The sequence below is a fragment of the Hippoglossus stenolepis genome, chromosome 14, assembly GCF_022539355.2.
Source record: "Hippoglossus stenolepis isolate QCI-W04-F060 chromosome 14, HSTE1.2, whole genome shotgun sequence".
NCBI classification, from domain to species: Eukaryota; Metazoa; Chordata; class Actinopteri; order Pleuronectiformes; family Pleuronectidae; genus Hippoglossus; species Hippoglossus stenolepis.
Window position 1 is genome coordinate 16,838,764 of NC_061496.1, and position 25,503 is coordinate 16,864,266.

General features: G+C 42.7%; 3 protein-coding genes across 4 annotated transcripts in view; 2 read left to right on the forward strand and 1 right to left on the reverse strand.

Moving 5' to 3' along the window:
- The first annotated feature begins 240 nt into the window (after positions 1-240).
- Positions 241-14,484, forward strand: ssbp3b (single stranded DNA binding protein 3b). Of its 2 annotated transcripts, XM_047342820.1 has the most exons (18): positions 241-436; positions 1,143-1,215; positions 1,319-1,380; positions 1,491-1,575; positions 7,280-7,369; positions 8,961-9,035; positions 9,275-9,337; positions 9,429-9,492; positions 9,597-9,670; positions 9,864-9,928; positions 10,021-10,069; positions 10,308-10,343; positions 10,472-10,526; positions 11,019-11,083; positions 12,331-12,409; positions 12,618-12,646; positions 12,746-12,847; positions 13,071-14,484. In XM_047342820.1, exons 1-18 carry the CDS (start codon positions 381-383, stop codon positions 13,098-13,100), a joined length of 1,152 nt encoding a protein of 383 aa, XP_047198776.1. In that variant the 5' UTR covers positions 241-380; the 3' UTR covers positions 13,101-14,484. The 2 variants fall into 2 exon arrangements, with proteins under 2 accessions (XP_047198776.1, XP_047198777.1); XM_047342821.1 differs by lacking the exon at positions 8,961-9,035 and having other exon boundaries at positions 242-436.
- Positions 14,485-17,797: 3,313 nt separating this feature from the next.
- Positions 17,798-20,901, reverse strand: dio1 (iodothyronine deiodinase 1). The gene is made up of 4 exons (XM_047343311.1): positions 20,442-20,901; positions 20,207-20,350; positions 19,265-19,464; positions 17,798-18,891 (listed from the first exon to the last, which is right to left on the reverse strand). The coding sequence occupies exons 1-4, from the start codon at positions 20,776-20,778 to the stop codon at positions 18,826-18,828; spliced, it is 747 nt and encodes a 248-aa protein (XP_047199267.1). The 5' UTR covers positions 20,779-20,901; the 3' UTR covers positions 17,798-18,825.
- Positions 20,902-24,748: 3,847 nt separating this feature from the next.
- Positions 24,749-25,503, forward strand: part of LOC124854739 (zinc finger protein GLIS1) — a 75,942-nt gene continuing 75,187 nt past the window's right edge. Inside the window, exons 1-2 of the mRNA XM_047343060.1 lie at positions 24,749-24,846; positions 25,003-25,342. Of these exons, the coding sequence (XP_047199016.1) occupies positions 25,054-25,342 (289 nt within the window). The 5' untranslated portion in view covers positions 24,749-24,846; positions 25,003-25,053. The remainder of the gene's footprint in view (positions 24,847-25,002; positions 25,343-25,503) is intronic.

Sequence of the window (25,503 nt, forward strand, 5' to 3'; positions counted from 1 at the left end):
AAATAATGTCTTCAGTTGTATAGACAAGAGAAAAACACGATGAGATGACCTGAATCGTGACTTGACATGACCCAGGTCAGAAACCAGTGAACAGTGGGAGAAGTGGGTATTTCTTCATCCAACGAAGCTCACTAACACACATCGCAGCTGGGAACGTCACAGCAAGCACGAGGCAGACCTTAAGGCGAACGGCGCGCTCTCATTGGCTGCCGGCTGCGTCAGTCAGGCCCCGGCCCGCCTCTTCCCCCTCCGGCCCAGGCTCGGTTGAGTCTCCGGGTTTGAGTCGTGTGCGGTTGCAGTGCGAGAGAGGGTCGCGATGATCTGACAGATGAAATAGCGAAAATAAAGAGCGAGCAGGCGGCGTCCTCCCTCACTCAGCCATGTTCCCCAAAGGCAAAGGCACCCCGGTGCCGTCGGACGGCCAGGCGCGAGAAAAGTAAGCTCCCAGCCGGGTATTGTTGTGTGTTTTACCGCCGCGGTAAGTTGCTCCCTCCCGCTCTCTGTTGTTCGCTGGACGGGCGATTTCCTCCTGCCGTCACTGGAATTGAATGAACCGCCTTGTCTGCTCGCCATTCCTGCTCCGAGTCGTGTTTCTGCTGCCTTCGCCTCCTCGCTGCCGCTCCGCCGACACACACACAGCGGTGGTTTTCCACAGTTCGAACCCGCGGTTGTGTTGATATTTTCTGCGGGGTTTTGTCGCTCGACAGCTCGGGGAGGAGAAAACAATAACAGCGCAGTTACATTGTTTTCTGTGTTTGCGCTCCCTTTTTTATTTCCCTGAGTCCATCAGTGGCAGCAGGACACTGTAGTTCACACTCACACACACACACGCACACACACACACACACTGCTGCTGCAGCTGGGGTTTAATATCTCACATCACCATTTTAAAAGCAAGCTGCTGCCTCCACACTTTCTCCTCCACAGTCTTATTGTGGTGGATCTTCACCAGGCTTGGCTTGGTTTGCTCAGTCCCCATTTAATTTTTTGGCAAAGGCTATTTGGCAGCCATTGTTCAGAGGGCCTGTACCAGACTCCAGTCACTCAATGTGCCAGTAGAAAATTCAACCTGATGTTCCTCCATTTATGTTTTAGGGTTTGATTGTTTAAAATCTAAATTGTATATTTTTTTCCCCACACAGGTTGGCTCTATACGTCTATGAGTATTTGTTACACATAGGAGCACAGAAGTCTGCACAGACCTTTTTATCAGAGGTATGTGCCATTTAATCCAACCATGTTTTATATTTAAACAATTAACACTCCATGTGGTCTTTGGCAATAATATTAAAATTTGTTTAATAATCAAAATTCCCAGATTCGATGGGAGAAAAACATAACACTTGGAGAACCCCCTGGATTCCTACATTCCTGGTGGTGGTAAGTGATCATGTTCTTGTCTCCCTGTAAACATGTCCAGAGGTTGTTTGGGTGCTTTGTTTTTTTTATGTGTGTGTGTGTCTGTGCTTCATGACCTGTCTTGTCCACAGTGTATTCTGGGACTTGTATTGTGCCGCACCAGAGAGGAGAGAGACATGTGACCACTCCAGCGAAGCAAAAGCCTTCCATGATTACGTGAGTATGGTGCTTACATGGGAACTGTTGCTGCGCATATTGTTCTGTCCTCTGCCTGAAGAAGACAACAACTTGGCCAGGCCCAGAAGTGGTTTAAATGTAAATAACCCGGCTTCGGATCAGGTTGTGCAATGAGTCAAAAAAAAAAATTGGGGTGGGAGCTATCGGAGCAAAGTAATCATAATCAGTTTGTCAACACTTCAGACCATACAACATCTTTCACATCCTCCTTCAAGAGTGATACAGCTGCCAGACTTCAGGACATTGTGATTCCCTTTTAAGCTTCAAGTATTATCATGACTCGGTCTGATTTCTGCTTTTTATATTCATAATCTTAAATGTTAAATGTTTTGCACATTATTTTGGTGATGTAAGTCATTCACCATTTCCCACAGCAGCTCTCGTAGCTGTGTCCAACTACCTAAATGCAATTTTTGACAGTATGTTTTTTTTTTTTTTCTTCCCCTGAATTTATGATCGGTCATCTCGCCCCGTTGGTGGGTCGAACGATGCGCCCAACAATGAGCTTTATTGGCTTCTGGGAAAATGATGCTGATGTCAGCGTGTCCTGAGTCAGACCTGTCGAGTGCTTTTCCCCTTATCCACGCTGTGCTCAAGCACCCTGCCTCATTTGTGAGGAACAAAATAGAACCTGCCGTTTGTTCTGCACAACTTTCCCAGACTTAATGATACACACAGACTTCTGACAAATATTTGCAAGTTATGGATGATTTGCATCTTGCTAATCGTGCTGTTTCCTGCTTTCAGTCAGCTGCATGAAAAGGGGCCTCTTGCCAATCAAAGAAAGTGGCACCTGCCCGTCGGTGGCTTCGGCTGTTCCCATTCTTGTGTTTCTGCATCCATATCTGAAAAGATAATTCTGTTTCCCATGTGAATAAAAAAAATTCAATTTGTGCTTTGCTGCATCAGCACAGCCAAGATGGACATTAGAGGTTAAGTAGTCCCCTCCGGCTGTCTGATACACAGACCAGTTCTTGATGTGTCGGACAGGAAAGGGTTAAAATGGAGATGTTGGTCCTGCTCTTGGCAGATAGGGTTGTCAGGGTAACAGGCCTCCTGATCTGGCAGGTGACCTGGGAGCCAGGAGAGAGGCTACAACGTGGCTCTGCCCTTTTCAATAACCACATTCCTAATTATTCTAACTCAAACAGACAAAGGGAGGAGTGCATTTTGTTCGAAACCAGCCGTTATTCACTCAGCCTGCTTCACGACAATTGACTGCAATATCTTGGCCTTTTGTTTTTGTTGTTTGCTTGTTATTTGTAATATGGAATGGGCGATTGTAGTTTTGACTGTCGAATACGAGAAGGTCAGACGGATTCAAGCCGACTGCATCTGTGTTGAAATCATGTTTACAGATTTGAATTATGGATTATTGTGGTGTCAAAATCATCTTGTTTTAGGCAAAGGTGTAAGATTGATTTGAAAATGACTTTTCCAGTAATCTTTGTATTAAATTGAGGAAACATCCCCAGTTTCCTTTTGAAAGCATGAACAACACAAAATAAGCTGTTACATCTCAGCCCGTGGTGTGACTGAAACCATTTTCATAACATGGAAAACATTAAGCAAATGATTGATGAGGGAAACAGTCTTGATAGTGTGCTGCTGTGGTGTGGAGCTTTGAGAGTTTCTGTGCGGTTGACTCTCCCCGACATCTTGTGGTTACCCTTTGCTCTGATGTTGGTTTCTCCTTGTGTTCATTTGTGGATGCTGGGAGGTCAGAGAAGTGTGTGTATGTGTGTGGACAGTACTAGTCCTTGGACCCTTGCCTTTGTCTAGGTGTGGGGGAGGTGAGCGCTGCTCTGTTAGCCGGCAGCGCTCGTAAAGCCCCAGCGTATTCACGATGGGCCTGACGAACGCTCCCCGAGGGGCCCCGTCGCCATGGCGTCGGCGGCTGATTGATGGCTGTCACGGAGCTAAGGGGCAGATTGGAAAAAAGGAAAAGGGGAGTGGCACTGTGGCATATGCCCAGCACACACCAACACCATGGAGGAGCTGAGGGAATTAAACGAGGAGGGGGGTTGGGGAGGAAGAGAAGAGGAGAGTAAGGGACCTGCTAGAAGTAACTAGAGAGAGAGAGAGAGAGAGAGAGAAAGAGAGCATCCAGTGAGGATCTGGAGCCGGTTTTATGATGTTGATTGATGGTTAAACATTTACAAGCTAAACATAAGGGCTGGTTTCTTTTGAGCTTCGGTTCCAGTGGAAGAAGTGAGGCTGTTAAGAGCATGCTGGGTCAGGAGCCGGCAGTTGGGTGGTCTCTGTGCTGCAGCTCAGCCTCTTTCATCCTCTTTTACATCTTCCATTTTTTCTTCTTAATTTTTGTGTCTTCTTTAATTTTGTGTCTCTCTCTGTGTTACTTTTTTCCCTTCACATTTTACCTCAGTCAACCTCCTGGTCATCCCATGGTCACCCTCAAACTCCCGTCTCTCTTCCCCTTTCAACCCCCTCTCCCTCCTCTCCTCTTTGCTCCCCCCCCCCCTCTTTGTTTTTATAAAGGCAGCACAAGCACATCCGCCGCCACTCTGGCCTTTTGTAACCTCCTTCAGTGATTCAAGGATTCAGGGAAAGATTTGTTTGGCTGGAGTTGCCTGCGTGCGTCTAAGAACACACGTGTACATGCTGAATCATTATGGGTTGGGGAGGAGGAGGAGGAGGAGGGGTGGTGGTCTGTCTTAAAGAAGGTCCCCTGGGAAGTTGTAAGGACAAGAGCTCCATAGCCTGAGGCAAGGCTCAGACATCTGTCCTTTTCCTGTACCAGAGAGTCTGTGGTGAGACGTGGCTCGTTTAGACCAGAAGCAGCATCGGGCTGTTTGGGACAGTCCAGCAAGCGCAGCTGTGAGCTGCCTTACAGAGATAAGATAAAGATCTAACATAAAATGCCTAGGAACCCATCATGCACATTGTTTCTCACTCTAGCAAACAGTTTCTGACTTCTACAGCGCAAAGTAGCTTGTGACATTGTTTTTTTACTTTGTGGCCAATAGTTTTTTTTTTTTTTTTTTAATACAGCAGTGTTTACATCATTATTTCTTTTCAGGACTCATTCCAGGAATAGGCTACTTAAGGGTAGAGGAACAAAACTAGCAAAAACTAGTTTCCCTAAGCGGCCAGACAGTGTGACTGTATGGGAGTTTACCTCTCTCCTGTGAAAGGAGCCATAAACTGTGGATCTGTATCTCCAGTTAGATCATGATAGACAGACATCTGCTTACAATTACTCTGCAGCAACAGTCGCTCTCAGGTTAAGATGCGCTTCACAGTAACATTTCACAGTGTTAAGCCGTTTTCAGACATGACCTGCGGGTGAAGCCTGGAGTTTACCCAGAGTTTGCCTTTCACACAGGCGCGATGCAGCTGGAGGTTTTCTGCAGAGACGCGTTCACAACAGCAACAAATCCTCCGCATTATTCAGGCGAGAGTTGGAGTAGCCCGACACCGGTGTCAGCTCTTTTCACCACAAACTCTCTTGAAATCTTTGTCAGAGTCTTCTATGTGCGTGTTACTGCTTTTTCACTGGGAGATATTTGTTTTCTATTAGTTTTTTTCAATTTTTGCGTCTGTTGCGTGTTAGAAGCATTATCAACCTACCCACCCGCTTATGGTGAATCCAACGTGGAATCCCCTGCCGTGTTCTCACATTGAACGAAATCGTAAAAAAAAACGAAATGTAGAAAGAAAATACTTGCGATAGGTGGAGCGTCTGTATTGGCGGTACCTTGGTATTGCAGCTTCACTCTGGCTCCAAATGGTGTCACCAGCGTAAGATGGCAGCACCCATATCTGGGATATTTTGGCTTCATTTGGCATCAACCCCATAACTCCATTTTACAGCTATGCTAACAAAAAGGTTTGTCCTCAGGATTACCACTTAAGTGGTCAGTAGGCCACAGGCTGATATAGAAGTCTTGTAGCGATATTTTCCATAAACTGTTTCCATAAAATATTACATGTATGTATGAACCCTTGGACACAGCTTCATCACTGTGTCTGTACATCTGATATATGTTTCTGTGGTTAACATGCGCTAGTGGTTAGCTAGTGCGTCTGTGTATCAGATCGTGCAGGTGTGATGGAGTAATTGCTGGATTGTTTCAGGCGGGGTGGGTTCTTGACTTCACCCTTGTTTATCTTGCATTTGGACAACTTGTCTGGGCAGTTTAATTCTCGCAAAGCAGGTTGTGTTTTATGTGATATGCAGATGGTATTCAGCTGATGTTTAGGGAACACTCCCAACATGCTGCTGATTTCAACAGTAGATTAAATGCCCAAAAGATCATTTAATGATACTGTGACTTAAAGGAGGCAGACATTCATATTTTTGTCATCCTGCTTCCGTGGAGAGCTATTCCATACTTTTTAAAGTGAGAGTATTGGGTGAATAGAGTAAAACCTCTTTGTTGGATGAAATCTAATTAAATGGTTGATAGTGGTTCTGTATACTGCATCTACAAAATGCTCACCTGTTCTGTAGGAGTAAAAACAGCAGTATTTAAAAGAGATGCTTTTTGGCCCAAGCCTTAGGTTGTGCCATGTCTTCTGAGAGTGTTTCTCCTTGAATGGCCTGTGTTAGTTGAGAGTGACTGGTCAAGATGGGTGAGGAAGAATGAGTGCAAGTCCAACTCCACACGTTTTCTTAAACATCTTCATCAGAAGTGGATTTTTACATAAAAAATCGGGTTTTTGCAAGGGATATTCTCTCGTTGAAATTTCACCGCACCTCTTATCTAGTAAAGGAAGAAGATTTATATTCTCTGTCTCCGTGTCCCGTTGGTGGTGGTGGTGAGGCCTGATGAGACGTGACTTCTCCCTGTGGCCTCACTTCTCCCCCTGCTGAGGTATTTCACAGTGGCCCTGCAGTGGCAGCCTGAGCAGATATAATTAGAGAAGGTGCAGTCAATACCAGGGAGTGTGTTGGCTATTGACCAGTGATGTCTGTAGAGCTGTGGGGTGCTGGACAGAGACCAAGAGTGTTTTTGTGCGCATGTGTGTGTAGGTGCTGGTACATTTATCGTTTGTAAGTAAACAGGCAATTATTACTGTATCTACACTAAAGTGTGTGTGTGTGTGTGTGTGTGTGTGACGCATTGGTTTGTCAAATGGGATCGGAGGAGCTCCTCTCCGTCTGCAGCCACTCTGTGAGCTAAACCCCACAGCTCTGAAGACATTAGCTCATCTCAGATTGCTGCAGCTACAGGGAAGAAAAACTCAGTCAATTAGGAGCGTGTGACCGAAGCAAATGGCACATTAGTGAATTAGGGCTGCGGTTTGAGCAGGAAATCGGCCCAGCGAGCCCCTGCTGTGCAGCAGCACTTTGGAGCCACTGACTCAGTGAATCCCACTTGATCCTTATCTGACCCACTGGTTCTTGGAGCAGCATGGCTCAGAAGCCTCAGTAAGGATCCTATTGATACCCCTTTCATAGAGGAGACCCACAAATGATGTGGATCTGCTCAGTGTGTGTTCTTACTCCTTTGTTCTGGGTTAGTCCACAGGGGAATTGGATTCCTCATGTGTACTCCTCTTGAGTCCAGCTGTGCCAAGAATCTCATTTGAGAAAGGACCACAAAAACAGTCTAACAGTCTCCCATTTGTGTATTACTATTGGACCTGTGTTGTGCAGCACAGTTAGAGCTAGAGTTGTAATGTTTTTTTGTTTTTTTTTACTGTTTTTCCATCCTAGAGTGCAGCAGCAGCCCCCAGTCCTGTGATGGGAGGGATGCCCCCTGGTGAGGGCATGCCAGGAGGACCCATGCCACCTGGCTTTTTCCAGGTCAGTCCAGATCTACACTGATCCTGTTACCATTAGGAACACTTTCCCACTTTTACTATTACTATCTACAATAATAAACCCATATATCCCGAAGGCTGATTAAAATGCAACCCTAAATTCTAAGCATTGTTTAAAAATAACGTCCTAAATCCTGAGGGTTATTCTTAAGAGCTGACAGAATTGCGAACGGTTACAAAAGCTTGAATTTCTCAGCCTCTGAAGCAGATATAGACATAAAGTAAACACATTTGATAGCTTAAACATTTGGCTTTCATTGTAAACCATTGCCTTTTGCCCAAACTTTAAACATAAAAAAAACCAAAAACAAAGCTAGCAAACCTGCCGAGCTCCCCCCTTCTTCCTCCTCAAACATGTCTCTTAGCGACTGCGTCTTGGTCAGCAGGGACATCCTGTGGGTCTGAATCTTCATCATTGTTGTTTTCATTGTTGTTTTCATCAATGAAACACTGCTGTAATCTGCTTCAATATTGATCCCCTTGCTTAGATCACCAGCCATTGTCTGAAACGCAAGTATTTCAGCAAATCTTAAAGTCTAAAATTTATCATTATGTTAATGTTCTATTTTCTTAGTGGCACTTCAGCAGATCTGTAAAATATAGTGCAGGTTTTTGTATACACTCTGGAGCTGTAGGTCTCCAAGTTGGTATCTGCACTGGTCTGCGTCTTGTTTTGTTCCCCTTCGCTCAGTGAACCAGTAGTAAACATCGCCATAGACATTTTGTCTGCTCGGGCCCTCCAGTGCTGTAAACAGGCAGGCGTGGCCATTTTCCCTAATGGAGAAATCGAAAGGTGCAGCACCTACAGTAAATCAATATGTCATGAGGATAAACTCTTTGGCAGGCAACTGTGTGGAACTACCTCTGAGAAGCGACATACAATTTCAATGTTGTTCTGCCTCCGCTCAACCACACTCCTTACGTGTTCTGACCTTGAAGGAACAAAGCTGTGACTCATTATGCGATCATGTTAAAATTTGGGAAAGACATTTTCACACAAATGACACATTCACACACACACACTCGTACTTTCTGTACCAGAATCTAGGAGGAGGTTCAATTAGACCCCTCTCACTCTCTCAGATCAGCAACATTAGCGACACAGTGCCGGTGTTTAGTGTTGTTTTATAGCTAATTGCATAGATCTTAATTGATGCTGTTAATTCAGGGAAATTAGCACTGATAACATGCTGCATGCAGCAGGCTTCTTAGTGTCTTGACTGACAGGCAAAAGAGCACACATCCTCTCCATCTCTCTGTCTCTTTCCTCTCATTCAAGGCCAAGTCATTTGCTTGCTCTTCTCTGCTCTCACTCTCTCTCTCCTCTCTCACCATGTTTGCTACATGAAAACGAGCGTCTTATTTATTTGTACATTGTTTTTTGCGGCAAAACTTTGGTTCTTGCACTTCGACTGTCCTCTGCCCCGCAGTAACCCTGCTTCTCTCTCTGCCTCTCCTTTTGTCACTTCTGTTTCTTACTCCTCCTTTGTCTTATTCGTCCCATCCCCCTCTCTCTCTCTCGCTCCCCTTGTCTGTTTTCCTCCTTCGCCTCTTCATTTTGTGCAATGCCACAGGGTCCTCCTGGTCCCCAGGGCTCTCCTCACCCTCAGCCTCCTCCCCCTAACAGTATGATGGGACCTCACAGTCAGGTAACGCTCCCTCTCCCTCTTTCTCTCTCTTGTTCTCTGTTTTTTGCTGTCTGCAGTCATTTGGGAACGCTGGTTCTCAGCACTGACGCTTCATGCTTTGGCATCCGTCTCAGCTTGATGCTTTACGCTGCTGTCAATATTCACAAAAAATATGCTATTGAGAAATTAGAGTAAAACTACATTTTTGGAGATGTACATGTCTGCTGGAGTTTAATGTAGTGATTGTGTTTTCATTCTAGTCCTTTATGTCGCCACGCTTTGCTGGCGGCCCAAGAGGTCCACCCATTCGTATGGCCAACCAGGTAATTTACATCCACACACACATCCACACACACACACACCATGTATTTAAAACTCAAGTTTCATCGGATCCTTGTGTTTTATCCCCCTTAGCCGCCAGGTGGAGGACCAGGTCCTCATCCCATGCTGCCTAACATGGACCCCACACGACCACAAGGTGTGACATTGTGCTCTTTTTGTCTTTAACTACTCCCCACATATGAAGCACAGATATTACTTCCTGACTTCTATCTCCACATAAAATATCTTTTCTCCCCCCAGGCCATCCTAACTTGGGGCCAATGCAGAGAATGAGCGGCCCTCGAGGCATGGGACCCATGGGTCCTGGTCCTCAGGTAGGCTACTTCACCCACATTTACCACCGTGTTGAAGAACCGTTAATCGCCATCTTTACTTGATTGGTTCTCTGGCCTTTTTTTTTTTTTTATTAAAAAAAGTAGTTGTTTGCAAAGAGTTTTCTTATATTCCTGTATCATGTTGTTTAATGTCTTAAAAATGACATTTTCATCATATTTGTTGTCTTTTCAGAACTTTGGTGGTGGGATGAGGCCTCCACACAACACCATGGGTCCCGGTATGCCAGTAGTCAACATGTGAGTCTTCTTTCTTATTCAATACATGTTTCACTTGTATTTCAACCTAAATGCATGATCTTACTAAGGCTTCTTTTGGTCTTACTATGTAGGGGCCCGGGGACTGGTCGGCCATGGCCCAATCCCAACAATGCCAACTCTGTGAGTACTAATGCACAGACGAACACACGCACCCAGAGAGAGCGGTGGAGGTCTAATGTTTTCAGAGGGTCTAGTCTGGGATGTAATTGTAGTATTATGTGTCACGGTTTCCACAGACATTTGGACAGACAGCCATAATGGTGTTAGGATGATCAAATGATGAATGATGACATTTTGAGGTGTAGAAAACGGCTCGCACGCCCATTTCTGGTCTGTAATGTTTGTTTTTTTGTTTCAGATGCCTTATTCATCACCCTCTCCTGGTGCATATGGGGTGAGCACACATCTTGATGTCTTTGCTTCTGCATGCTACCAAAATTAATGCATATGAAAATAAAAAGTTTGATTGTTTTAAATATACATTTGTCAAATATGTTGATATTTCATATTGCTTCTCCAAAGGGGGCATCTGGAGGAGGAGGACCTCCTGGAACTCCCATCATGCCCAGCCCTGCAGGTTAGTGCTGCCCTGACCTAAGTTGTTATGCACAGGACTTTGCAGATCCTCCATATTCTCTCAGGAGGAGGTGCGTGTGTGATCGCAAAAATGGAAAACAAACCAAAAAGAAAACTAATATCTCCCAGTTAAAAAGTGGTGACACACATCTAAAAGATACATGAATGTTTCATGAGAGTTTGTGGTGATAAGAGCAGACACCAGTATCTGTGTGTTGTCAAGTAAATCATGTGATCTATGCAGGAGGTAATATGTAATTTCCTGCTCTGCCTGTTGTGCCCGGCTGCTCCTCCTCTCGCCGGAAAAATACGGAGTATTTGTTGCTGTTGTGAATGCGTCTGTGCAGAGAACCTCCCACACATGTGAAAGTCTGCCTTTCCCGGGGAATCCGTAGCCAATTCCCCGGATTTTCCCCGCAGGTCATGTGTGAAAATGGCTTTACTGTCATGCTCTAGCCAGGATCATTTATATGTATGATTATTTTGTTTCCAGACTCCAACAACTCTGGTGACAATTTGTACACAATGATCAACACTGGACCCGGCAACCGAAATAATGTAAGTGCATTTTCATGGTCTTCATTTTGAAACTATTTCTAAAACTATTCAAGGTCTATATATACGTTTGACTGAATCCACATTATTTCAGCTACATATTGGGGATAGTTAGTGGTTTCTCTGTCATACAGTGGCTGAAAATTTGATACCACTTACTGAGTAAACTACAAGTTCTACTGGTACAGTTGGAATCAATTTGAACCCACATTTTTTGATTTTTTTGCTAACAACTACACATAAAACCCCCTTTACACAAAGCCCTCAACCACATTTCAATGTTTTCTGTGTCAAGGAACCTGTTGTCAGGGTCACACCTGTGAATGGAATGAGGGTCACTTAGTAAAGAAAGGGTTTGACGGAGGACCACAGTAAAGTGGCTGAGGCATGCAGTGCGTTATGAGCTCCGCTGGTTGTTAAGAAAAGCTTCCACCAATAACCAAACACCTGACCTCTCAGGGTCACTGCCATCTCCATAAACCGCTTTGTGTAATGGCAGCATGCAGCTGGTGGAGAGTGAGGGTTTCCATCTTCTGGTCTGCACGTCCATGTTGTTGGGCAAATAAATTGAATTCTCTTTGGAAATAATTTGAACTAGAAATTGCAACCCGAGGCTGGCATACTGCTGGAAAGAAAGAAAACAGGAAAATGTCCTCTTCACCCAGGGACAGAAGAGATTTTTGTAGAAACAAAACAAATTTACCTGTAGTACTCGTTCTATTTGTGTGTGATTTGATACTGTAGGTAGGTCAGTCAGGCTTTTGAATCTGAAATGATCGGTACCATCCCCCCCCGTCGAAACAGTCTTATGAAATGCTTATGAATGCTTATGAAACCACATTTAAATTCATTAGATCTGCACACGCGCACACACACATACACACACACACACACAAATTTAAGTCCCGAAACATGTCTTCTTTTTTTTTTCATCAAGATCCATGAATCATTCTCAGAAATTAAAGAAAATGTCTAAAATGATTTCTCCACCCACACCAAAATTGAATGGGTTCTTCCTTGGGTCATAACCCACCCCTTCATAAAAAAATTATGTAAATCCGTTAAGTAGTATTTGCATAATCTGCTAACAGACGAAAACATAACCTCCTTGGTGGATATATTGATAAGTAAATGCAAAACTTCATAGAAACTGTGCTGCGGGCGTGCTATTTCGGACTGTCCAGCTGTATGTGTGAACTGTGCTGTGAAGATGTGATAAGTGAAGCCACGCCGTCTTGTTTCTCCTTCAGTTCCCCATGGGCCCTGGCTCTGACGGACCCCTGGGAGCCATGGCTGGGATGGAACCACACCACATGAACGGATCACTAGGTAACACACTATACACACGCACCATACATCCACTGACACAACATCAAAATAGTGTGGTTGCATTCTTCTGTATTAATGAGTAAACTTTTCTTTACTATGTCACATGGCACTAAACTAGAGGCAACAGGTTGAGCTATTGTTTTAAAATAACTTCCATATGGTCAAAGAACACAAACATTGTTGAATTGTTTTTCATGTTAATTCTCAGGTTCTGGTGATATGGATGGAATGAACAAGGTAAATATTGTAAAGAATGTTTGTCTTTAAAACTTAACCTGGGAAAAAAAGATAATTTTTCTACATTTGTTAAAATGTTCCTCACCCTTTTGTTTCCAGAATTCTCCAAACAATTTAAGTGGCATTAGCAATCCTCCCGGGACCCCAAGGGATGACGGAGAGCTGAGTGGAAACTTCCTCCACTCCTTTCAGAGTGAGAACGTGAGTCTCTTCTCTTCTTTCCCGTTCCTCTCCTCAGCTCTAACACCCCTGAACTGTCGGGGACTGTAGTACTTTGATGGAGCCAGAGGTGGAGCACTGTTGACCGCACAGTGAAGCCGCAGTCACAGTGGATTAACATCACTGACTGCAGCAGCACTGTGGAGAGTAAACTGTGTTTGACCAGGGTAAAGATGTTTTAATCCTCTTCTCTGTGCCTCTGCAGTACTCTCCAACCATGACGATGAGCGTGTGACCCCCTCCTCCACCCCAACCCAACATTATTTGCCATCATTCCGAGGATCTGAACTCACTATAGGACACAGCCAAACACAGCAGCACCGAATCAGGGACGGGCGCCACTTTGGTTCCACCCTAGACGCCTGAATGCTGATCGGAGAAATCAAAAAAAAATCAACAACGGCTGGCAACTACTGCTCCTTGCTCAAAAATGAAGGACAAATTTCTCCCATTTATCACAACCCACCAAGTGTGACAAAACCAGCTACTGAAATGCATTCATGACACGTTTTACGTTCTCCGCAGAGTCCCCGCCCCCCCCCGTATTCCCTCTAAGTCCCCTCAGAGCAAAGAGGAAAGAAATTGTTGAAGTTTACCTCTTGTACTTTTTAATCATTGCTTTGTGGTGCAAGATGTGCAGGAAATATCTCCGCTTTTTGTCACTTAAAAACACTGGAGAGTGTGCATATGCATTGTGTGCTTGGAAAGTCTTTGTCTTGTCATTTTACTTATCGCCATGCATACTGTGTCACGAACGTCGGTTGACACAGGACTAGAGAATTTGCCTTTTACTCTGTGGCCACCCGTCTGAATTATGTACTACTCTTCCCGAAATGCCCACTCTTCTATTTAAAGAGGTTTTTAAAGGGGGGGGAAAGATGTGAAAGAAAGAATTATGGCTTTTATTGTGACAACCTTTCATGGTATGAACGTGCTCAGATGGTTCTACAATGTCAATTTTCAGTCTGTTACTGTTGACGGCGACGCGTCCCTGCACCCTCTGCCGTTAGGTTTTTAAGCGGCCGGGCTGCCGCTTGCGTCCTGTCGAGGGAAACCAGACTTTGGGCATGAGAAGTGAGTGCATGAATGCTGAGAATCTGTGTACAACATACTACCTAGTGCTGCTCTTCTCTATGTGGACACCTGCTTTAAGATGTGGTGTATATCTCTTTACCTGCCTGTGCTTAACGCTCTGTGCTCTTCATCATCGTAGCCTTCTGTGTTCTTTCCGATTTGATTCTGTTGAAAATGGCCATGAACGAGCTGCCCCGTTTCAATCTTAATGCGTATTGGTTGTTCATACTCCCTCCCGCCGTATCATTGGTCGTCCCCCCTCCTCCCCTTTCAACCCACTCATTTTTTTTTGATACGATCTTTGACTCTGTATATTGCCCCATTTATTCATTTAGTCAAAGCTTTCTAAACTGATTCTAGTAGGCATCATTATAAACTTAGCAGCAGTCTTGTAAATGTGATGAGAAATCTTTTTGTTTCTTTTTTTTTTCTCCAGTGAACATTATGCATTATACACATCTGTCCTATGTTGCCTTTATTTGCTGATATTTTTTTATTTCAAATTGAGGAAAGATTGCTTGTTAATATAATTTTACAATAACTTATTTCACTCTGTGGCTTGTTTTTATTTGAACATAACCTTTTGAAAGGAAGGTAACCGTTTTACTTTACTACTTTCTAAAATTACAAATTAAAAGACAAATGTACCACATTCATTTTTCTACTTGAGTTAGAATAAGAAAGTACTTTCTTTAAAATAAACTTAAAGTATTAAAAGTAAAAGTACTTGCTGAGTGTAGCCTATTTCTTAATGCAACAATCTATGGCTGAGTCATGGCAGTGGCCTCTTCTGAATCCATTTCAGGTGTTTCTTCTTCACTAGAGTCTAACGATACCTGTTTGCTCTGATTAGATCAGTTGGCCACTCCCCCTCATTGATTATTTAAAAAAAAAACAGATCGTATAACGTAGTGGTTTGTAAAAATGTACTGGCGTAGAAAGTACATAAATGTGCTGATATGTGGTGGGGTTGAAGTGAGGAGAACCAGAAAATATATCTACTTCAGTACACTTAACAAAGTAAATGTACTTAGTTACATCCCACGACTGGGTATAGCTACTGTTAAATGAAGAGTCAATTTTCATTGGCTGAATGAACACAAACACACAGTGCTTGTAATATAAGAGACGAGGAGGGATGCAGCTTTAGCTTTTATATGTAGTTCACAGCAAACACTCAACGTGCAGGCAGCAAGCAGTTAACATCCCAATCATATCTCTCCTGAGACACCAGTCTGGAGCAGGCTCAACGCACCAGCCTCCTTAGATCCCATAGGAGGCCGGTGGCCAGACCAGTAAGCAGAAGTCCTGCAGTGCATACCCTGTGCAGGTTTGGCCGAGCCTGCTGTGACATTAGAAAGGATGAAGGGCACAGTGGGTTCCCAACCTGACAACTTCGGTTGGTCATTCACTATGTCTGATAGGAAAGAAGGAAAAAAAAACTCTACGACAGAAATTTGTTTCATTTTGAGGTATTTATTCTAAAGATTTTTGAAATACTTCATATTTACCCCTTTTACCCCTTCGAGACTAAATCCTTCAGATGACCATATGTAATACTAAATGGGAAGGAACGTGGTTGTGTGGGAAGGAATAAACACTTCCGGGTTTGACTCATAATTTAAGTGAAGTGTGAACAGCAGCTCTGTCAAGTCCAGCAGCTTCTCATCCTCCCTGCTCTCCTCTCTCTTTACCTCCCCACAGGAACTACCTAACTGTAATAACTGGTAACATACCCTTCAGATGAATGTTAAGAATATAGAGTATTAAATTAAGATGACTGGACACACTGGGTGTAAACCAGAAAACTGACAAACATTACTCCAAACACCAAATAAATGTAAACAAGATGATTGGACAGAATTAATCAAATGAATGACTAAAAATAATATAAATAATAACTTGTGAGCTTTTGTTTACACAATTATATTCACCTATCACAAGTTCACTCTCACACTAAAGTCAACAGACTATATGTCCATTCTAGTAAGTAAACATAAAATATAAACAAACTGCGGTGTGACAGTTGAAAAACAGACATATGTTTTAAGCCAAAAATAGATTATAGATTCCCCTGTTAGTTTTAAATTACATCTGTATATTTAATTAATCCCAATCTGAAAACCAGTATAAAATTTCATTAATGTAGTCTCCCTTTAAAAAAAAAAAAATGCATTTCATAATCAAATGTCGTCTTCCTTTAGATCATGACTCTCGTGGTCTTGACAAAGTTTGGTCAGATCTAGATAATTAACAGAATAAAATTTAAAAACTCATGTTTCTTGTTCAAGAGCATTCACATTCAGTCAGAGAAAAAAATGGCTTCACATTGCCCTCTGCTGGGCTTCACCAGACTGGGCCAGAGGTCACCACAACATCTCCACTCCCTGAACCCGCTTGTACATCCAGGCCTCGACTTTACGTAAAAAAGATCCAGGCGTGAATCTTGACATCAGTACATGGCTGGGAGGATGTAATGTGACTGTGTTCTGGTTCCTGTCTAACAATAGGAAACGAGGCTGAGCTGCAGGCTGGCTGCTCTCCACAGGATGTGGCCTGGCTGGGCAGGAGCCAAACCCCCTCTCCAACTTCACATCCACACAGTTAATGTTATGAAAGCTGCAGCCTCACAAAACTGCTTTGTTCACTGATAGATTCACGTCGTGGACTCATGCAACCATGAGATATGATCCTGTATTCCTTGTTTGGTTAGTGTTACATGGTCCTTTTGCACTTTATATATCTACTGATTTACAGTTACACAATTCAGAAAAGTCTAGGTTGAATGATAAATATATTTTAAAATGTATCCAAAGACATGAGCAGATTATTAATGTGGTGTTAATGTGTGGATAAAGCTGATAAAACACAATACAAACAGCTGGGAGTTGGATTATGCTCAACCTTAAAGCTTTGACTGTTGCATCAGTTGTGCTTTCTCTTATCAAATCAACCACAAGACATTTTGTTCTCATTTGCCACTTACACAGAAACTCACATTAGATTAAACAGTTATGTAACGCTATAGAACGGAGGTTTTTTAAAGTGAAAGGCGGGCCTCCCCGGGGAAGCTGGTTTCAGGGGAGGCTCTGTGAATGGAAACAGAAAAAACCATGACATCATTTCCCAAAAGGAGATCACATACAATAGCCTAAATATGTTTGATTTGGTTAAGACGAGTTCAGATACAATAATTTTAAGGGATTTTTTTTATCTGTTTTTACAAATTTGCCCTGAGACAGAAATTATGAAACACCTTCAGACAGACCCTTTTTTGTTTGGTTGAGTCCGAAGTTACATCAAACAGCAATATGCTTATCTTTCCAATCATTGAGATCAAATAACAATCTTGACTGTATAGGCTTTTAGAAATTGAGCCAAACAAAGCCAGTAATGTTACATGGGTGTGACAGGGGTGTCACTTTTAAAATCCTCTGCCGTAGAAGAATTAAAACAACTGAGAGAGACACTTCCCCTCAAAAAACACAATATAATCTCAGCTAAAAATCAATCCATGTGTTAAGATAAGACAGTTGGGCATTAACTCACATCCGGGCCTGAATGCCACACTCTGTACGTCTATGTCCGCGGTGCACTCGGTGAACTTGACGGGACAGTCATACAGTACAGCGTGTTTACCATTAATCACATCCAGACCAGACAGCAAACAACAGCCAGATTCTCGTGCTGTGGTGGGCCGCTGCCTGCGTCAACGTTTAAAGCCCTGCAGCCATTTCAAATAAAGGGTCTGCATATTTGCAGGAACATCTCATTTAGTCTTAACGGGTCCAGAGGAAGGAGAAGAGGAGACTTACAATGAAACTAGTTATGTGACAAACAAGGGCTCAAACACAGTTGTGGTGTTTCTCAGTTTAATAATGAACTGTAAAGAGCATCATTCTTGTACTGAACATAATTTGATATGATTTCCATTTCACCTATATCTCCTTGCAGTGGAAGCAGGAGTATGAGAAAATAAGAATCCACCTTGTTAACTAGCGTCACACAAACACATTAAGTATAACACACTTTAGGTTTTATGTTGTATATATATCAGGGACTTGACGTAGGAGTCTTTCCAATACAAAAAGTCTGCAATAAAAAAGCTAATTTATTCTGAGAAAAAATGTGTTATAGAGATATTTTCATACATTAAACGTGTCCCATCATAAATGCCCCTACATCATTCAGAGAAAACCTACTTTTCAATCTTCTTTCATCAAATTACAGTTACCAGAGGTTTACACTGTAATCGTCATGTTAAAGCGGCCTCCAGTTGAATTACATAGGAGCAGTTATAGACAGAGGTAAACCTTAGTGTAAAACAACTGGATCATCACAGAGTTAGGGCCCGGCCACACGTGCAGGAATATATCAGCAGTGAACCTTTGCCTCAGGTTCAATTCCAATCTGTGCGAGCGAGGACGCGGATAAAACATCTTGTGACGATGCAATTCGCAGCGTAGCTTCGCGTGGAGATTTTAACCCATGATATTCACTTATGTGTGACCGTGCCCCGAAAATGTCTTTAAACTTAAGACATCTCACATACAAACAAGTATATGCACACACACAACAGCTCCTGTCCATTAGGTGAGACATCAAATACAAACTCTGAGTGGACTGCGTCTGTGTTTCACTTCATCTGGCTACAGAGACCAAATGGTTTCATCTGTAACCGTCACTAAGAAACACAGAGGTGAGTTCAGGCTCAGAGGTCGACACTTGAAATCAGTCTGAAGAGCACAGGAGACAATATTAATGTAAAATTGAAGGGGTTACAATATTTCTGCTCGGGCACTGGTAGATGTAAGAGATGCCTCAGAGCAGCTATGTATAAGTGTATCGATTGATTAATGACTTGATTGATTCCATTAACGATGTTCTTAATTCATCTTCTCCAGGAACAAACGCACATCTGATGGATTGTAGTCCCATGGTCCCATCCCACCCTATAGGAAACACAGAGCAAGGAACATTGGTAAGAATCAGAGAGAACATACCAGCATCAGACAACAGGACACATCTTTATCATGATTTAATTTGCTGATTCCACGCCACGAATTCCAGTCATGTCTGCACATGTTTCTTTTACTGCTCTTCCACACGCGATAGCGTGACTAGGCACACTGCAGGGACATTTACACCCATAAAGCTGGTATGACCTCTAATCACATTATTCAATGAGAGGAACAAAGAGGGTGGAGTGAAACAAATTTGCACTGTCACACTATTTGGCAAGTCACCAATCTTTAAGTCACGTACAGTATACAAGAAAAGTGCAGGAATCAGTGTTGGTGACGGAAGTGCACACGCAGATCTCACCTCGTAGATGACTTTCCCAGCCTGAAGCACATAAAGCCTCTCAGGCAGGGCGCCATACTTTATGGCAGCGACATCATTCATTTCGTCTACCACCACCGGACACAGGGGCTCCTGCTGGACCAGGATGCGTGCTGCGGACAGCCTCTCCTCCAGGCTCCGGTGCTGGTTGATGTCGTAGTTGTTGGTGAAGGCCCAACCATCTGAGACAGAGATTATGTATAAAATATACATAAAGAATATGATTTATTCCACTGGGATGACACTGAATGCAGCAAAACACCAGAGGAGCGTATAATAAATCCTGTTTAATGGTTATTACATCAGTAAACTACATCAAAGCAGGTGGAGTGTTTTCCTTATGGTGAATGCAGCACAGACTATGTCATGTTTTCTATAGTAAACCTCAACATGTTTGTTTTGGTGGAGTTTACTACTCATTATCAGAATACTTGAGAAAATTATGATGATACTAGTCAAAATAAAACTTCATGAAAATGTTTTTTATAGTTTCATGTAATCTTGCAAAAAAAACTTAACTGCAGTATTTAAAACTGCAAGAGTTTATCAGTTGTAAAGTTTTCAATGTCTTAGATAATGCTGTGAATTTGATGGAGAGGAAAATCAAGTAAAGGCATGTGTAAATATCCAGAACTGTCAAGTACATGTCCATTCCCCAAGCTTTCAAGTGGATGTCATCTTCCAAAACTTTCTAGCACATCAAGTTCCAAAACGTTCAAGTGCATGCCATTTGTCAAAACTTATCAAACACATGTAATTTTCCTAAACTTTCAAGCAAATGTCAATTTTCAAAACTTTCACTTGTTTGATTTTGTCTTGTGTGACCTTCAAAGAATTCTTTATTTTATACCTTGTGAGCACTTTTCACTCCCACCAACACATTTCATGGTGATGCAATGACTGTACTTGTCATTGTGCTCTCACCTGTTGAATGAGCCTCTGCGATGTAGACCACCAGGAAGTCAGCCACGTCGCCGAAGTCCCTGACGAGCTGCTTGAACTCGTCAAGTTTGTAGATGAACGGGGGTCAGGTGCAGCTTCCGAAGCTCAGCACCAGAGGCCTGTTGCCTGCAGAGGAAAACACAAACACACCTTGAGATGTGCAAATCCAGCATTATGACAGATTATGAAATGCACGCGTCAATCCCAATAATCAGACCTTTGATGAACTTGCACAAGCTGCTCTTCTCTCCCTCCATGGTGACCACAGGTGAGTCCGGAGCTTCTCCCCCGACAAACGCCTCCTGGCCCAGGGACAGCCACATGTGCTGGGACGCGGTTTTGACGAAGTCGAAGCTGAGGAAAGTCAGACCCCAGTCCTCGTACCTGAACTTTCGATTCTGGGTCATGGTGAGCTTCTCGCCCATGCGGAGGATGAGCCTCTTGGTGAGGCTTGGTGAAATAAAGTGCATCACCTTGAGGATGGTGTTGAGTACCACCAAGAAGCACATCCTGCCCGCTGTGGAGACATAGACGAGGAGTTTTTGGAGCCACATGTCTGCTGCTCGCTGCCGGAGGAGCCTCTGTTTACTGACCTCTCCGCGTTATAAAAGCTGCCTCGCTGTTTAACACGTCGGTTACCGCCCACTCCCCCGGTGTTTACAGCCGCTGCCTTCAAGGCCGCCCCGCACAGCTCGTACTTTCCAGCGCAGGCGCGGAGGTGGGCCAGAAAACCGAGGCTGTGGTCCGGCTGCATCGAGATGAAACCCCCTTCCCCTATTTTTTATTTATATTTATCTGATTTCAGTTGACTCCTTGCATGTATTTAAGTTGCATACATGTCCAAAGCGTTCTATCAAACATGTAGAGCCTAAATACTACACTATTGACCTGCAATACTTTGTTTTACTTTGTTGTTCTTTTAAATCATAATAATAATGATAATTTCAACTTCTTATCTATTGGTAGATAAGAAGTTGAAATTATTTAGAAACTTGTGAACATGCTCTGTGTTAGGGCAGCTCCACCTGTTTCATCACGGTCCACAATGATGCTTGCTGAATGTCACATTCTCAGATAAACTCACCAATCACTTTATTAGGAACAACACACAGACTCTTTCAGGCCTCTCCTTGCTTTTAAAAAACCCTCAATTCACTGTTGTATTGATTCCACAAGATGATAGAAACTCCACCTCTATATTCTGCTCCACGTTGACATGACTGCATCACCTCATTTCTGCACATTCATGATGCACGTCTCCTGTTCTAACACGTCCCACATGCTTTGTACTGGGGTCAGATCTGGCCTTGAATTTCACTGAACCCACTGACATGTTCATGAAACTAGTTTGGAGGTGCTGAGGAAGGTAGGAATAATTTGACCATATTCGTTAACCCCTCCAAGTTACTGTCTATGAGATGTCAAGATGGGGAAAGTTGTTATATATATGTTATATACTGGATTCCTGTCATGCATATCCGCATTCATACAGTCACATGTCCACGAGGAAAACCAATCACAACACACCATCTTACAGGTTGTTCATACCAGGGATGGGGAAAGACCCAAATGTATTTTTTAAAATAAAATACCAAGTACCCTTATTGCAAATGTATATCAAAATAAAGTACACAATACAGCAGCCACGCCATGTATCAAAATAAACTGCTGTGTTTTTGTATTTTATAAAATACAGAAAAATGACATTGCAAACATATATATATATATATATCAGCCTATCTATCCCTTCAGCAGTTCACTCAGTTGATTAAGTGGACCATTTGTGAGAGCAACAGCTAACGAGGCATGCCATAAATCTGACATGCAACCAGTCAACACATAGCTCAAACAGTCTGACCTACTGTACCTGTTTGGTAATGAAGGGCCTACCTTGCATTAGCAACACTGACAACAATGACAAACATATCATTCATAAGCAGACAGATGATCTATTCAATTGCCCACGCAATAACAGTTATTCGAGTACAGTTCTCACGACAACACAAAACAGCCCCCACTAAGTTACACACTCAGACGTTGTGAGCTACAACAAACGCCAGTGGTGGATGGGACAACAACCCGTTGTTTCATGGCTTTGCAGCACAACGTTGTTCATGACAATAAGGTACAAAACATGTATGCATTTAACAAGGTAAACCATCTTGTGGCATTATACAGTAATGTTGTGCAGAAACTCTAAAATGCATTAAAGTTATTTCCCCGTGCACAACCAATGAAAACTTAAAGGTTCAGTGTGTAAGATTTAGGTGAAAGGGCTCTATTGGCAGAAATTGCTTTTAAAATAATCCTAGTGATGTTTTCACTAGTGTCTTTCATCTAAAATGTACGAATTGTTGTTTTCTTTACCCTAGAATGGGCCCTTTATATTTAAATACTTTACGTCTTCTCTATGGAGGCTGCCATGTTTTTTACAGTAGCCCAGACTGGACAAACTAAACACCTATTGAGTTTTTATAACAACTGAAGGCTACCACAGGTGCTCCTTCATGTTTGGAAGGGGAGGGTGAGGTGAGGGGTAATTCAGCTGCAACATGCAACTATACCACTAGATGTCACTAAATTCTACACACTGAATCTTTAACATAAGCTGAAAGTAGCAAGCTAACATTAACTGTGAGGGCTGCTAACTTTACTCTGGTTAAATAGTTAGATAGAACACTTAGCCCAGGATACCAGAACAAACACCAAAAACAAACAGGAACTGTTAAAAATTGTTGCAATTTATGCTAAAAATGAATGGAGAGTGGGCAACCAACACATTTCTCACCTTGTGCTTCTTGTTCTTTGGGTCTGGCTTCATGTAGGAGCATCAATTTTCTGTACCTTAATGTTCTGATCTCAACAAGCCTGGGCACGTCACTGAGTAGATACCAATCAGAGGCTGCATAAATCAATTTTCATTGTTTTGACAGCATCATGTCGACATCTCACAGAAAGTATTTTACAGTATTTTTAAACTACAAAAGTACAAAACACTAAAGTATTTTGATAGAAAGTATGAATACATTTTCATAAAACCTAATACAATTGACAAAATACTATTTGTATTTTGTATTTTAAATACATATTTTAAATACATGTATCATAAATACTGCTGATCCCTGGTTCATGCCACCAATGTGTTTGCAGTAGTAACCGACTCTGTCAACTGTGAACCAGTTGGTATTTTCACTTCCACTCAGAAACCACAAGATGGCGCTGCACAATTGCATTTCACAATATAATCTCAAAACAGGTTCAGCCTCGCAGCAAAGAACAATTTAACTCGGGGTCTAAATTGAGAAGACTTTGAATTATATTTGTATTTATTAATTATCCAGTGATTTAATTTATACATTAATCGTTTTTAAATCCAATCTTCTTCACACTATTTCTGTTTTGTCCTCCTTATAATAGTTAAAACTTAATATAAGATAGAGATATTTAACATCTTCATTCAGGTTTTTAGGAAGGATGGGTGGAATATATTAAAATACATTGTAATGGAATATTAAAATGAAAAAGATGTAACATCTTTTATTATTTAATCTAAAACAAACCCATCTCCTGCTTTTATCCAGGAAGAAGTAATATATTTTAAAAGAAAGTCAGACAACTGTGACACATTGTCATGATTACTAGCATTTTCCTTTCTGCATCTAAAGTACGCATGATAACATAACAGTAAGTGTTTTTCATTATATTGCAGTTTTGTAATTTTTAGTTGATGTAATGGTCTCTGTAAAAGCTGATTGTGTGATAACACTTTGGATGTACAAATTCTACACAGTTGCCTATTAGGGCTGGACGATATGGCAAAATTTGCAAAACAGATTCTTGCTGCTGAGTGAAAATTGTGGTTTCAAATTCGTCTTTATCAGCAGAAAATGACAAACTCCTGAAAAAAAACACATTATACAAGTCTGTGGAACAACAATAAAGTGTTATACCTTCTTAATTTGCTTATAAGCAATATACCAATATATACTTACCTTTTGTTAAATTGCTATGCAAGTGAAAATTGCATTGCAATAAAAATTATAAAAACGTAATTTATATAGCCCCTCATAGCTATAATGTCAATAATGTCATTTACAATCAAAGACTGCAGATAAAATAATAATAAATAAAATGAAAATAATATAAATGATGATGAAATAATTTAAAAGTAATGGCAAAAGGGATAAAAGAAACATAAGAAACATGTTTGTTTTATTGCCCAGCCCAAGAACCTGTTATACATTTTTTTGCATGCAGCTTTAGTTAAAATAGTTGGCAGGTCAGTGAAACATGGTGCATTATGGTTGAGAGCATACAGGGTCACATGCGCATATGTAGCAGGATCTCACAAACTTTACATCCAAGCTCAGATTTACGACAACACACACAGCCGCCTCGATCCAGATGTTATCTTCCAGAGAGAGAGAGAGAGAGAGAGAGAGAGAGAGAGAGAGAGAGAGAGAGAGAGAGAGAGAGAGAGAGAGAGAGAGATGCTGATGAGTGATCCTCACTGAGAGAGGATGCTATCGGTGCTGCGTGCAGATGCGTCCCCCTCCTGTTTGCGCAACATGCAAATGCGCGCAATCAGCCCTGCTCTTTTCCTCATAGGCTTATCCGACCAGGTAGGTGTTACCAAAACATCTGGAGCGCCACACTGCTCTCTCCAGATGTCTTGACTCTTCCTGCATCAAATGAGCGCTGCACGTTTGCACAAAAACCGCGAGTGTGTGTGACTCCACTTTTATGATTGGTTTCCTCCCTCTCATGCATGCGCGCAGGTAATGTGAAGCCGCACCACTCCACTGCATGGGAACGCCAGCGAGTCACCGATGCAGAACTCCTCAGCGCGGTTCGGGATGGTGAGCCACTGTCAGGCGCCGGTGTTCGCGGACTTCCCCGGCGTGGCGCTGTCCGCGTACGGCGGCAAGGCGGACGTGTGTGCGCGGCGCGGCGGCAGCGGCGCGTTCGGAGCGCAGATCTGCCGCAGCCCGCAGACCTACGACGGCCAGGCGGCTCTCATGAACTGCTCCAGCCAGAAGCGACTCAGCGGCTCCGAGCAGAAAGCGCATCTGGCGGCCAAAGCTCCGCGGTCGTGCTTCTCTCTCCCGCCCATGCAAGGTAGGTTAAACCGTGGAGGTGTTGACCTGATGCTGCAGAGGTGGTCAAAGTTGATTCAGCAGTTAATAACGTTTACCACAGACGTTTTAAAGCCTTCATTGAAACACACCACTAGGATCACACTGATCGAGTGAAACAGCTGCTCTCTCAATTTTCCAATC